The sequence below is a fragment of the Neltuma alba genome, unplaced genomic scaffold (genome assembly GCF_004799145.2).
Source record: "Neltuma alba isolate B1F8T4 unplaced genomic scaffold, ASM479914v2 tig00013360_pilon, whole genome shotgun sequence".
NCBI classification, from domain to species: domain Eukaryota; kingdom Viridiplantae; phylum Streptophyta; class Magnoliopsida; order Fabales; family Fabaceae; genus Neltuma; species Neltuma alba.
Window position 1 is genome coordinate 24,171 of NW_021637625.1, and position 13,894 is coordinate 38,064.

The 13,894-nt window shown below is 29.9% G+C and overlaps 1 protein-coding gene across 1 annotated transcript; it reads left to right on the plus strand.

Annotated features, from left to right (window-relative positions):
* The first annotated feature begins 1,533 nt into the window (after positions 1 to 1,533).
* LOC114736707 (glucan endo-1,3-beta-glucosidase-like) lies at positions 1,534 to 3,217 on the plus strand. Its single transcript, XM_028924578.1, has 2 exons — positions 1,534 to 1,639; positions 2,100 to 3,217. The coding sequence occupies exons 1-2, from the start codon at positions 1,582 to 1,584 to the stop codon at positions 3,038 to 3,040; spliced, it is 999 nt and encodes a 332-aa protein (XP_028780411.1). The 5' UTR covers positions 1,534 to 1,581; the 3' UTR covers positions 3,041 to 3,217.
* Positions 3,218 to 13,894: the final 10,677 nt, after the last annotated feature.

Here is a 13,894-nt window from a genome sequence, read left to right on the forward strand (position 1 = left end):
GATAGTCTAGAAAAGCCAACACATATTACAAATAATCAATTTAACTAATTTTTTTAATAGTTCTGAATTAGTTATCTAGTTTTTATATTAAGAATAAGAAGGAGATAAGCAGTTCTTGTCATAGCGGAAGAGAAAAATAAATTGGTCATTCCTACTGAAACGTATGAGAAACTTCAAGATTTGGAAGGGATAGCTCAATTAGCGAAGAATTTTAGCACCGCCAGCCACTCAAAAGAATTCATACGCTTTACATTGAAGTCGCCTGTAAAGTATATAATATGATCTTGTGCAAGAAATGGAAATTTCCGAGTTCTTCAAAAATTAAAATAGATCTCATGCTGAAAAGACAGAAAAAGACTTTTGTTCTTGTCACGCAAGCGTGTATGAAATGACTTTTTGGATACGTCCAATGTTGTTCCTAAAGTGGTAGAAGTTCTTTATATATATTTCCTCCGGTTTGAAATATAAAATAAATTTTGTTAGAGGACTGGATTTTTTTATAAGATAATATTATTTTTTGTCTAAGCATTCAATAAGTTTTTTTAATTTTACCCCTAACATATATTCTCTTTCTTCTTTAATTTATTTATTGTATCTTTTACTTAATCTCTTAATTAATAAGGGCATATTTTTTTTAAAAAAATACATGCCTTACATATTTATTGTTAAATTGATTTTAACTAATTTTTTAATAAAAGCAAATTGATAAAATTTATCTTATATTTTGCACTGAATTGAATGGTATTTTATTTTGGGAAACCAGTATTAAAGTTCTTTTTCTTATACCACGGAAAGTAGAAACCAATATTGAGTTTATCATCATGCCCTTGTAATTAAATCACAAACACCTGTCAAAATGCCAATATGAAGAAATCATTAAAAAAGACATAAGGATTTTTTTTCCTTAAAAATAAATGTTTTAGCTGTTGACATTTTTTAGTGTTAAGTCTAAAAAATTTTATTTTATTATTGATAATTTAAAAAGTTCAACTAGTTGATATATTTACTAATTATTTTTACTCTATATATTTCAGTCTTATAGTCTTTTTGTTCGAAATCAATTTTTATTATTTTTTATATTTATTATTCAAAACAGTTAATATATAATTAAAATATATTAATTTAATCACTACGTTTCAACCACTGCTCAACCCCAGTCCCCATGTTTAACTACTATTAAACAATTAATCAAATATAGATATTTTTAATACCGTGCTCCTGGTTTGCAATTGCCGAATAGAAAACAACCAACAATTTATTTTAGTTTATATTATGCATGCAACTTGGGAGGAAGAAAACAAAGAAATTCCCCACACATCACTGACTTTGGCCTCTTCCTCCGTCAAGCAGCCTAGCTAGTTGCAGAAGAACAATTAATTCAGAAATGTATAGTTGAGGGAATTCAAAGTGAAATGCCATACATTTTCCCTTTGAGACGTAATTGACGGATGTATAGTTTAATCTTTGCCATTAATTGAAGTGGGACCTGCCAGACCCTATTCGCTATGTATAAATGCTGCCTTGAAGTGCACAAAATATACCATAAATAACTTCGAAGGAATACGAAAGTTAGGCAAAATCATGTCTTCCATAGTACTGCTTCTTCTGATACTATCGTCCATTGCACTGCAATTTACAGGTCCGTTCTCTCTCTCTCTCTCTCTCTCTCTATCTATCTATATACTGATGCATATATTCTAACAAATTCTGTTCAAGTATTCCTAAAATCTATTATTTGGACCTTTATTCTGATGTACCAAAACAACATTTCTTTCTGTCAAGGCACTATAATTAATCATCATTCTGTCCTAAGTTATAGAAAGGTCATTGTTAGACCTGGCTAAATATTTCTCTTGCAGAACTATCAAACGTTCAAAAGCGGTTGAGGCATTCATTAAAAGAATATATCACAGATGGGATATTGACGTTCTCATTGATTTTTTTTTTCTTCGCTCATATTCGATACTTCACATATATATGTCGGGAGTATGAAAATTTGAATAGAAAATCTATATTCAAGAATTTTTTTTTTTAAAACTCTTATGACCCTTTACAATTTGAGAATTGCCAGTTTAATATGTTCTATATATTATATGCAGCTGTGAAATCCATTGGAGTGTGTTATGGCGTAAAAGGAGATAATCTACCAAGCAGGCAAGAAGTGATAGACTTGTACAAATCCCATGGCATTGGAGGGATGCGCATATACTATCCAGATGAACAAGCCCTTAAAGCCCTAAGACGTTCGAACATTGAAGTGTTGCTTGATGTGGCTAAGGAAAATCTTTCCTCACTATCTGATCCTGCATATGCCAATCGTTGGGTTAAAAATTTTGTAGTAGCCTACTCAGATGTGAACATCAGGTACATTGCTGTGGGAAATGAGATTAGTCCTAGTGACGGAGAAGCAAAGTATATTCTACGTGGAATGCAAAACATTCAGAAGGCAATTTCTGCAGCAAATTTGCAAGGCAAAGTTAAGGTCTCTACAGCAATCAAAATGGATCTACTTGAAAACACTTACCCACCCAGGAATGGCAAGTTTAAGGATCCTGCAACTACATACATAAAGCCCATCATCGATTTCCTTGTCAACAATGGATCACCACTTCTCGCTAATGTGTATCCCTATTTTGCCTACAGTCCGCCAAGTAGCCCCATTCATCTTGACTTTGCTTTGTTCAAACAAGGAACAAATGACCCAGCAGGTTATCAAAACTTGTTTGATGCAATGTTGGATTCTATATATTATGCTCTTGAGAAGATAGGAGCACCAAATTTGCAGGTTGTTGTTTCTGAAAGTGGGTGGCCTTCGGATGGAGGAGCTAAAGGGGCCAACGTCAATAATGCGCGCACTTACTATCAGAATTTGATTAAACACGTCAAGGGAGGGATCCGGACTCCAAAACATAATGGGCCTATTAAGACGTACTTGTTTGCCATGTTTGATGAAAACAAAAAGCCAGATCCACCAACTGAGAGGCATTTTGGTTTGTTCACTCCTGATAAGTCGCCCAAATATGGAATTAGTTTCAATTAATACTGCTTAGAAAAGAAGAACAATAATAATAATACTAATAATTTGTACTCTTTGTTTTCCTTGGAATAAGTGTGCCATGAGCATGCTCATGTTTCTTCTTGATTAATGTATCGAGGTTTCAATGTTTCGAGTTAATTCTAATAAAACATCTTCTTAGTTACAGAAGCTCTAATAAAAGTTGTGTGCAATGTTATTTTTGTATTTCTAGTTAGTTGATCTTTTGCTGCAAATGTTTGTTAGAAAAATGAATTTTGGCTTTGTTTTATATTTACTTTAGTTTCATTTGTGGATTGATAGCTAGTAGCTCAATTTAGAGGAAAGTTTAAGAATTAACTTAAAGGAAATTTATTTGGTCATCCCTCGCGAAATTTGAGGCACCGCTCTAATCAATTGACAAGAAGGAGTATGACGACTTTTCGAGTGCATACCATTTTGCCACATTTTTATATGGTTTAATTAGAAGCCTATATAACTCGACTATCTAGAATTTATCAGAGAATTTTTCACAAAACTTGTACACTTTACTACATCTGCTCCTATGCTAACTAAAAATTAAAGAGATTCATATTTGTATTCTTTCTTTTTTGTTATTTTTAAGTTTTTACTCGTCTTTTAAAATATGATTAAAATTTAAACATTAATTCTCATTTTTTTTATTTTACATTTTAAAAGATAAAAAAATTGATGAGGAAAACGTATAAAAAATCAGTTAAAAAGAAACAAAAAGTATTAAAGCCCAATGGTTTTTTCTTTTCTTAACTTAAAATAATAATAAAGTTATTCTATGACTCATACTCCTTTTGGTTTTTATTATATTATAAGAGACCGCTGACTAATTTACATAAACTAATAAAAATAGTCAAAAATATTAAATTTGTCATAAAATTTAAATAATTTTCAACTCATTAACTATGCTAAATTTTAATATCATATTAATTTCGACTCTCTCACCACCTTTATTAAATGTAGATATATATATGAAAAAAATATTTAAATACTCGTTAAAACCACCATAGGATACCATAAAAAGGACTACATTTTTTTTTCTAAAAAGATCTTATAATAAGAACCAGAAGCAATGCATATCTTGATGATGTTTCTTCAAAAATTCTGTGATTTATAGAGGCCCATGAATCCTAATTGCAGAACAGAATGGATCCGAGAAATCATTTTAGATCTACACGCAAATGGTGAGAAGAAAACAAAGTAAGGCCCCACCTATTATTGACTTTAAGCTGTGACTATTCGTGTCTTTTTCTTAACAACTTGGCACGTTTCCTTTCCGTTGGCCTACTTGCAGATGAACAATGAATTCCTTGGAGCTGTAGTGATATTTAACGGACATAAAAGTATTGGTCATTAAATAATAAAATAAGTGGATTGAAATCTTATATTTATAGTCAAAATAGACTCTTTTATACAAATTCTTACATTTAGGACTAGAAGGATTACTGTGTATTCGTAAAATATTACCTTTATAAGTCTCATTATCCTTTTCAACCCTCTTGATAACAGATTATACGGAAGTGAGAAACTGATAGCTAGTGTAATTTGTGACAGAGAATACAGCTAGAACGTTGTATAAACTCGAGCTTTTGTCTCCACGTAGTCCCAAGTTAGTGGTTGGTGTGAATGGCACATCAGCCGACGTATATGTCGACAATGAAGCTTACAGAGATTTCCTGTTCCAAACATTTCAAGTTTCTTCTGTTGATATGGAGAGTTTCGCCATAGTCATGGTCAGTATTCTTCACCACTTTCATCCCCTACAATCTTCATGATATACATACATATACGTGTGTGAGTGTGTATACATGCACACACACTTTTGAAACACATGCATATACTTGGTGTGAGGGATTATATATATACTACTTTCGGTTTTTAATATAAGAGCTAGTTGACAGTAGATTAAAAAAGTTTGTTAAGTTAGTTATTTATAATAAATAGGTATTTTTTTTTCCTAGAATACCCTTGCTAATCACGTGTATTAGCTAGAGCTACCATTACTACAGTGACTATCTTGAAAAAAGTGGATAAATATAGAGATAAAATAAATTGAGGTCTTATGTTTAGGACCAAAATAAAAGTCAAACAAAATCTTATATTAAGGATCGGAGGTAGTATAACATAATAGTGCACAAGACTCTACCAAGTGGTGGGTCTAGAAAGGGATGGATGTACACAGTCTTATTCTTGCAAGCAAGCAAAGAAGCTATTTTAGGATTTCAACCTGTGACCTTACATTGCAGCAATATTACAGTTGCTCCCAAACTCACCCTTTGATTTTATTGTTGGTGAATATAAATACTTTAAAATAATTTAGTAATTTTTTAATCTCTACAAATTAGTCAGTTGAGTCTTATATTAAGGACTTGGGATAGTATATAATTAGTAGAGAATACAATGGATGTGTTTGATTGCAGACAAGCTTGTCGAATGCGATTCCAGTGGTAGTGATAAGAGGGATATCAGATATGGCGGGAAAGAGCGGAGAAGAAGCATTGACACATTTGGAGCTCTTGCTGCTACCAATGCAGTCACAGTTTTGCTTTGCCTTCGCAACATTCTGCCTTCCTCACTTCTTTCATCACTTTAATCGTATTGTTTCTTTCTTTTTTATCCGCAAATACAATAAATAAATTTTATCCCATCATTTTATTTTTTAAAAAAATTATTATTTTTAATTTGTGACAACCTATATGCCATCATCCACATCGTTGTAATTAATAGATTATGAGCATAATGATATTATTTATAATTGAAAAAACTATAAGTACTCAATATAAAATTCTTTTTACAAAAGCCTGATTAAAAATATATGAAACTGTAAGGACTAACAAGTTTGTTTTTTCTTAAATTTTCAAAGATCAATTGCATTTTATCATACAGTCAATGATAAACTGCAAAATATAAGTGTGGAGTGCCGTATTTGCATCAAGTTTTCCAATATTATATATCAAATGTTTTTTTCATATAAGCGAAAAGCCAGTATGAAATTTTTAAAGGTATATGATGCAATAATTCGACACTTATCCTCTGTAATTTACTATTGAGTTATGTAATAACTTACAACTTTTTTGAATTTGGTAAGAACATTTTATAAAAAAAAGGAATAATTATATAATTTCATAGGATTGATATTAATGATCAAAATAAACTTTAATTGATCCATGTGACCATATGTGATGAAGATGTCAGATATTATTGCATGTGTCACTTTGAATCACGAGGGCGGTTGCCTCTGTCATTTATGCTGAATATTGTTAATTATAATATATTTTCTCTGTCAGTGTAGGTCCAAACTTTTAGCTTTTCTTTTATCCTTCATGAGAGACTTGTTTCCCTCACCGAGTGATAGAGAAGTAAAACCTTTGAAACAGTAACGAATACAATAATCATCTTTCATAATAACCTCTTTTTGAGGAAATATCTATGAAAATAATTTAGAAAAAATTGATAAATATATAAATAAGTCTTATATTTAGGATCAAAATTAATTCAATAATTAGGACTGGAAGAGTAATTATCTTGAATTGTGATTATTGTAAGGATCCCTGCTTGTCGAAACAACTAACATTAGAATTTAAAAGTTAATTTTATTCAGACTGTAGGTTTGTGAGCAAGTGGGGAGATACGATACATCAAATCTCAAGAAAAGCTCAAATATGTGGAAAAATGTGCAACATGTGGTCAATAATTGAATCCCAACAATCACGTAATAATACCAAACAGATTAGTAAAGAATAATAAAGTAAAATAATATTATAGATGGAGATAAATTAATTAAAGAGTAGGGACCGGAATTATAAAAGAACGCCAAACTAGTTGGGGAAGGAAGCCATGCTGCTTCGGGTGAGCTCAATAATTGAACGGCCATGGCTACCCCGGCGAGGACACTCGCAAGGCAGTGTTTGGCTGTGCTTTTCTTGTCCGCCATTCTTGTCCCTTCAACTTGTGCATTTATGGGACTGTTGCTGACTGGAGTCCAATATCTTATCCATTTCAAGCTAATTCTTACACGTTTATACTCAAAATCCGGGATGTTATAAGTCCCTCCCAAAGAACAATGACAGTGTCATATAAAATACTATTTTGAGTCCTAAATACTACATCTGTTCTTAATATAAGAATTAGTTTGACATTTAATTTGATTCTAAATATAAGATTTCAATTCACGTTGCTTTTCATAGTTATTTATTTTTCTAAGATAGTTCTTGTAGTAATTGCATATATAGATGTTTTATCAAATGGCGGTGCTAGCTAATAAACATAATTAGCAAAGATATTTTAAGAAAGATAATACTCCTCCGATCCTAAATATAAGACCTTTATATTAGGGTCTTATATTTAGGACCGGAGGAGTATTTATTTATTATAAATAATTAACTTAACTAGTTTTCTTAATCTACTCAAATTAGTCAACTAGCTTTTATATTAAAAACCGGAAGTAGTATAAACTAGTTGAAGATTTGATTTGTCATTAAATATAAGACCTTAACTCACTTTGTCTCCCATATTTATTCATTTTTCAAAATAGTTCCTATGATAATCACACATATTAAAGGGTTTTCATTGGCTATTTTAGGGAAGATAACCCTCATTTATTACAAATAACTAACTTAACTAATTTTTTTTAATATTCGCCAATTAGTTGTTTACTCTTATATTAAGGACTATGGGTAATACATATCCAATTACAAGTACATAGCCGAATCCAAAGCAAAATTCCATACAACATCATATATAGTAAATAGCAATCCATGTAATAAGGACACTGATGTCACTCGTCACTAGAAAATGCGATAGAGCAATGCCAATCTAGGTATTGAATCTCTTGAGCTCTTGAGGAGCTTAATTATTTATTTAGGATATTAGTTAAAAATGACAAGCACAAGTCAACTAGGAGGATGCATGTGATTATACTATCCAAGCCAAACTATCAAACTTTTCTAGTTGTTTATTTGATTTTTCTTTACGAATTTTAAGTATAAATGAGTGTAAAATAATGAAATAAATCAAACAATATGCAATGGCTCACTCTGCTTCATCTGAGTACTATTCAGACTATAGTGCAACCCATTTACTGCACCAAACTACCTGTAATACTACAACAAATCAATAGCACCACATGCTCAATTCCCCGGCTTGCTTAGACAAAGTGATGCATTCGGATTCATATCCCAGCAAAATAAAATAATGTGTTGCTCTGTTCCAGTAAAACTCAATCATATAAATAAATTCCAACAAAAATAAAATGAACAATGGAATCTACAAAAACAATAAAGGCTCAGCCACAATTCTAATACAATCACAAGTCTGAATCAAATGTTCATCAACCGTTTCATATATGAAATCACAAATCTGCCTTTAGAGTCACAACTAATCATCTATATATAACCTGGACAAATAATTGTGAAACATATATCAAGGAATAGAAGATAAACTAAAGGATTCCTTTTCATAGCAGAGGCTCGAGCTTCAGTCTAAACTCTGAAGAGAGCTGGAAGATTTAGCTGGTCATGGTTTTCAGTACAGTTCACCAAGCTACATCCAAGAACCAAGCCATCAACACAACTATGAGAGAAGAGAAATCAAGAAGAAAATGTGATAGATGAATTAGGATGCTGAGGGATGTTGCGAGATGGAGAGAGATTGGGTGAGACAGAGAGATCAAGATGAAATTCGAGAGAGTAACAGTACAGTGCAGTGGGTGAGATTGAGGGAAAATCTGAGCTTGACTCTTGACTGTGTAGTCCCTGTTAGTTCGACTGAAAGCCAGCCAGCAAAATGGTGATGATGATGTTAGTTGGAGTTTGGTCCTTTTTTTTTTTGTATAGGTATCTTCTTATTAAAGACAGTCTTATTTGAAACATTATAGGATATTAAATATGGACATCTTTTTCAATAGCGATTTAAATCTTGATTTGCCGCGTTATAAGAGATCATTCCCTTCCGCTAGACTCAGTCCCATTAATAAGTCTGGTAGGTGTTGATGAGTCCGAATATCATCTCTTGGCTGATCCTCAAATGGGATTTTTTTTCCCCCTAAAGTATAAGCATTTTCTATTAGAGGCAATTTTATTTAAGGTATTATCAAGTACTAAATGTGGGCATCCATCATAACAGGGATTCGAACCTTAATTCGTCATGTTGTGAGAAACTAGCCCATCCCGCTAAACCCAACCTTGTTAGTCTCAAATGGGATTTTAGTTTCTCTCCAATTCCCTTCACCCTTTTTTCATCATTAAAGTTCAAATGCTGCAAATTTCATATTTCATAAACTAATTTTATAAATTTTTATTACTGTTTAAAATTACCATGGCTAAATTTAGTTTAATTTTATTTATTTGTTTTATGAACATGTAACATTTTTTAAATAATTTTATAAAATATAAAATATGGACTATTCATATTTTAATCTAATGGTTAGCATGAAAAGCGGAGAGAATCCAGCCTGCTCATGTGCGTTTTGGGTCTCTCCCCTCTTTAGTCCTTTTTAGACGAAGTTTCCTTTAAATGTTCTTCTAAATTTTCACAACAAGCATTAAAAGATTTATAATGCAATACCTCTCATATTTAATATAAGAATTAGCTGAAAATTAAATTTGGTTCTAAATATAAAATCTTAGCACTACAAAAAAAAACAGGGATTAATGACGAAATTTAGTAATGAAATTTATTCTGTTACAAATTCCATCACTAAAATTAGTAACAGAATTTAGTGACAGAAAATTTCTATCATTAAATTAGTAACAAATTAGAATTTTAATCATAAATCTATTGTTAATTCTATTTTAAATGATTAGTGACGAAAAAATTCTGATATTAATTTTCGTCACTAACTATCATCACAGAACATTTTGTAACAGAAGTAGTGACGGAATTGTCCTGTCACTAATTTCTATTACAATTCCATAATTAATCTGTCACAATGACAAACCTAGCCATTGTAGCAAGTGAGTTTGAGTATGACGGCCTCAATGAAGTCTTTAAATTATATATGCGCGCGCGTGCATGTGATTGTATATAGACACACGCACTGACACACATACATTGGAAAATCTAAGATAAACCAAAACTTAAATGCCTCAAAAAATTGATGACGGCATAGTATTTCTTATTATCAAGTCCACTAATATTTCCAAGTCTTCCGGTCTTCTCAATAGAAAGTCGTGCCATGAATAAGAAAATACCACAGATATTATATATTTAAATCCTTTTGAAGTTAGCAGGTGTTAGGGAAAAACTGGAGACTATTATTTGTAAAAATATTGAAGGCTAATAATAGCTCAGTGATTTTATTTTATTTTTAAAATGTTTTCAACAAAACAAATCCTGTATGAGCTCCATGAATGGTATGGAGCTTAAAAAATAATCATCACTATTTATTACTTATAAATAAAATAACTTATGACAAATTTTATATTGTATATTGTTATTGATTATAAAAGGAATATAAGGAGTATACAAATACGCACTCACGTAGTGAAGTCAAAGTGAATTAATTTTATTTATTTTTGTTTTAGTCCAGAAGTGAATAAATTAATTCAGATAATCGAAATTTGAATAAATATTTTGCTCTGAAGTTTGGTTTTCTTGGATAAGAAATTGGACAAAATTTTAGTATGACCCGAAAATAATAACCTTTTTTATAAAATTTAACATAACCCAAAAAAATCATAATAATTCCGTTCGGACGCCAACTTTTCCATTTTATTATTTTTTAGCTTTTTTTTTTGCCATAATTCTATTTAGCTTATTTATTGCTTGATGATTACTCATTTCCTTTTATTACTTATAAATAAAATAACTTTTCCAACTTTTATATTCAATTCATGCTATAACAACATGACATGTCGTGTTATAGAAAAACTGTACACAATCATATAAATCTTGAAACAATCGTTTTGGGGATGTTTTTAATTTCGAATTAGAGTGTTTACAAATAATTCACACATAAATCAAATTTTTTATTTTAGCTATAAAATGAGCAAATTAATGTATTCTCTATATTTTGATTTCAGCTATATATTTATATATAATATCTTGAAATAAAAATTCATTTTTGCATCACAAAGTCTTTTTCAAGTAGAAAGTTTTTGAAGCCAAGACGCGGATAGAAAATTTACAAATCTTTGAGTGTGGCCTCAAATTTAAGTTTACATCTACTTAAAAAAAAAAAAACTTGCATATAACTTTTCAAAACATCAAAGATTTTAAAAAATACAATAGATAGGAGACAATTAGATTATAAGGTCAACCAACGGGGTTATATCCAACAGAAGATGCTAGTTTTTCATAATAAATAAAGGGAAAACCATATTGAGGTACTATACTTTCTCTCAATTTTTAATTTGGTACCTATGTGTTTTTTTCTCTTTAATTAAACATTTAATTTATCTTTTAACAACATTAGCTCTTATAACTTTGTTCTATTGATATTTTTAGTCTCTACATAAGATTAATGATGTTAACAGAGGAAAAATAAAGATTTAGTTAAGAACAAAAAACACATAGGACCAAATTGAAAATTGAAAAAAGTATAGGTACCTCCAATATGGTTTTTCCTATAATAAATTAATGTTCAAATCTCTACTAGAAGAAGGTCCACATTTAATGCTTTACAGTACTTCAAATAGAATTATCTCTAATAAAAAGATACTTATCTGTACAAAACAAAAGATTGTAGGGTCAGATTAATAAATTTAAAATGTTCACATAATGACAAATAGTAAAATTAAGTATTTTGGAATCTTTAATGAAATGTTCTTGACGGCATTAAAAGTCCGACTGTATAGTGTTTCTTTTGAAAATAGAGGTGATCTTTAATAAATTAGAGAAAGGATGTCATTGTATTTTACTTTTATTTAATTTTTTTCCGGTAAAAAAGGTGATTGAAAAATTAAAGAAAAATAGAATGTATGTAACATATTGAAGAGATTGTCCACATAACGCTTTTAAAAGTCTTCGCTTCAAATTATACACAGTTTCAGTCCTTTACTCATTAATAATTTCACCAGAGGTTTCATTCTTATCATCTCTTTCAATTTTCTTTGGTAAAAGATTTTTTTATCATCTCTTATCATCTATCATATATTCAAATCCTTCTAAAGTTAGTGGGTGTTAGAGAAAAACTGAAGACAATTATATATAAAATATTGAAGGCCAATAGCTCGGTGATTTTTTTTTATTTAAAAATGTTTGCAAACAAAACAAATCCTATATGGGCTCCTTGAGTGGCAACTTATAATAGAATAATCAATACTATTTTATGACTTAAAATAAAATAAATTATTATAAAATTTATTTTTAATTAAGGAGTACACTTACTCAGATATTGAGTCAGAGTGAATTAATTTTATTCATTTTGTTTTGGTCCAGAAATGAATAAATTAATTGATATAATTGAATTTGAATAAACATTCGCGCTCTGAAGTTTGACTTTTATGTATAAAAATTTGCACAAAATTTTAGTATGACCCGAAATAATAAGTCTTATGTACAATTTCTTCTAGAATTTAATATAACCAGAAAGAAAAAAAAATTGCGTGTGAACTCCATAAAATTACATATGGCCTCTTCGAACTCCAACTTTTCTCTTTTATTTTTAGCTTATTTATTGCTTGCGAATTTCTCCTTTAATTTCCTTTCCTATTCACATTCCTTCCAAATAAACTTGAGTTGATGTGTTTCTGGGTGTGTGTATAACAAAATTAAATACATTACCTTTAAAATATACTATGCATTCAGGGTTTTATAGGTTCAAAGGAAAATTGATCTTATATACAAAATATTTAGCTGACCTTTAAATTTAATCATTTATGGTTTCTTCAACTCTCTTTAATTCTAATGCATTAATGTAGGTTGGCAAAAAAATAAAAATTTATCGTAGAAAGTTGGCATTCATTCATTATCTTCACTCCAAATTTAACATACCACAAAATCATGCCACTCAAATTCAGATTATATTAGATGTTGAACTAACAAAACAAATGAAATTTTAATATTAATACATTCATTTTCATATCATTTTCTATTCGTATTCTCTTTTCCATTTTCACAACCACATTGTTTGAATGTTTCAAAAGATAAAAGTTGCTTAAGTAACAAATTAATGATTTTTTTTCATTCAATTAGAGGATTTATGTGAATACGACTTTTAGCTTTCAAAATAAGAAAAATATTGTATGAATTATTATTTAAACCTTTTATATTCAGCTCATATTATGATTTATAACAACATCAATGATATGGTGTTACAGAGAAACTGCAAACAATCATATATAAATCTTGAAACAAAAGTCTTAGATGTTTTTTGTAACTTCTTTAATTTTTTCAAGTTAGTCAACTAGATTTTATTAATGCCCAACCCAGAAAGCTTATAAAGTCTTCGTCCAAATTATATTCAATTTCAGTCTCTGCTCATTAATGAAACCCACCAAGGAGCAACTTCCGTTGTTATCATCCCTTTGCATTTCTTTTGGTGGAAGAGATTTTGCCAATTTTTCCGAACATCATTTTCTACCAAATTGCATTAACTAGTCCAAACACAAAGATTTAAATGTCTAAAAAATTTATAACCATATTTTTTTTATGGTCAAGTCTTCTAATACTTCTAAGTCATCCCTTCTTTTAGAGGAAAAATTGGAATATTAATGCATTATTCATTGTCATATCATTTTCCATGACACAAAGATTTAAATGTCTAAACAATCTATAACCATTTTTTTTTTTATAGTCAAGTCTTCTAATACTTCCAAGTCTTCCCTTCTTTTAGAGGAAAAATTGGATATTAATGCATTCATTGTTATATCATTTTCCATTGCACAAACATTTAAATGTCTAAAAAAT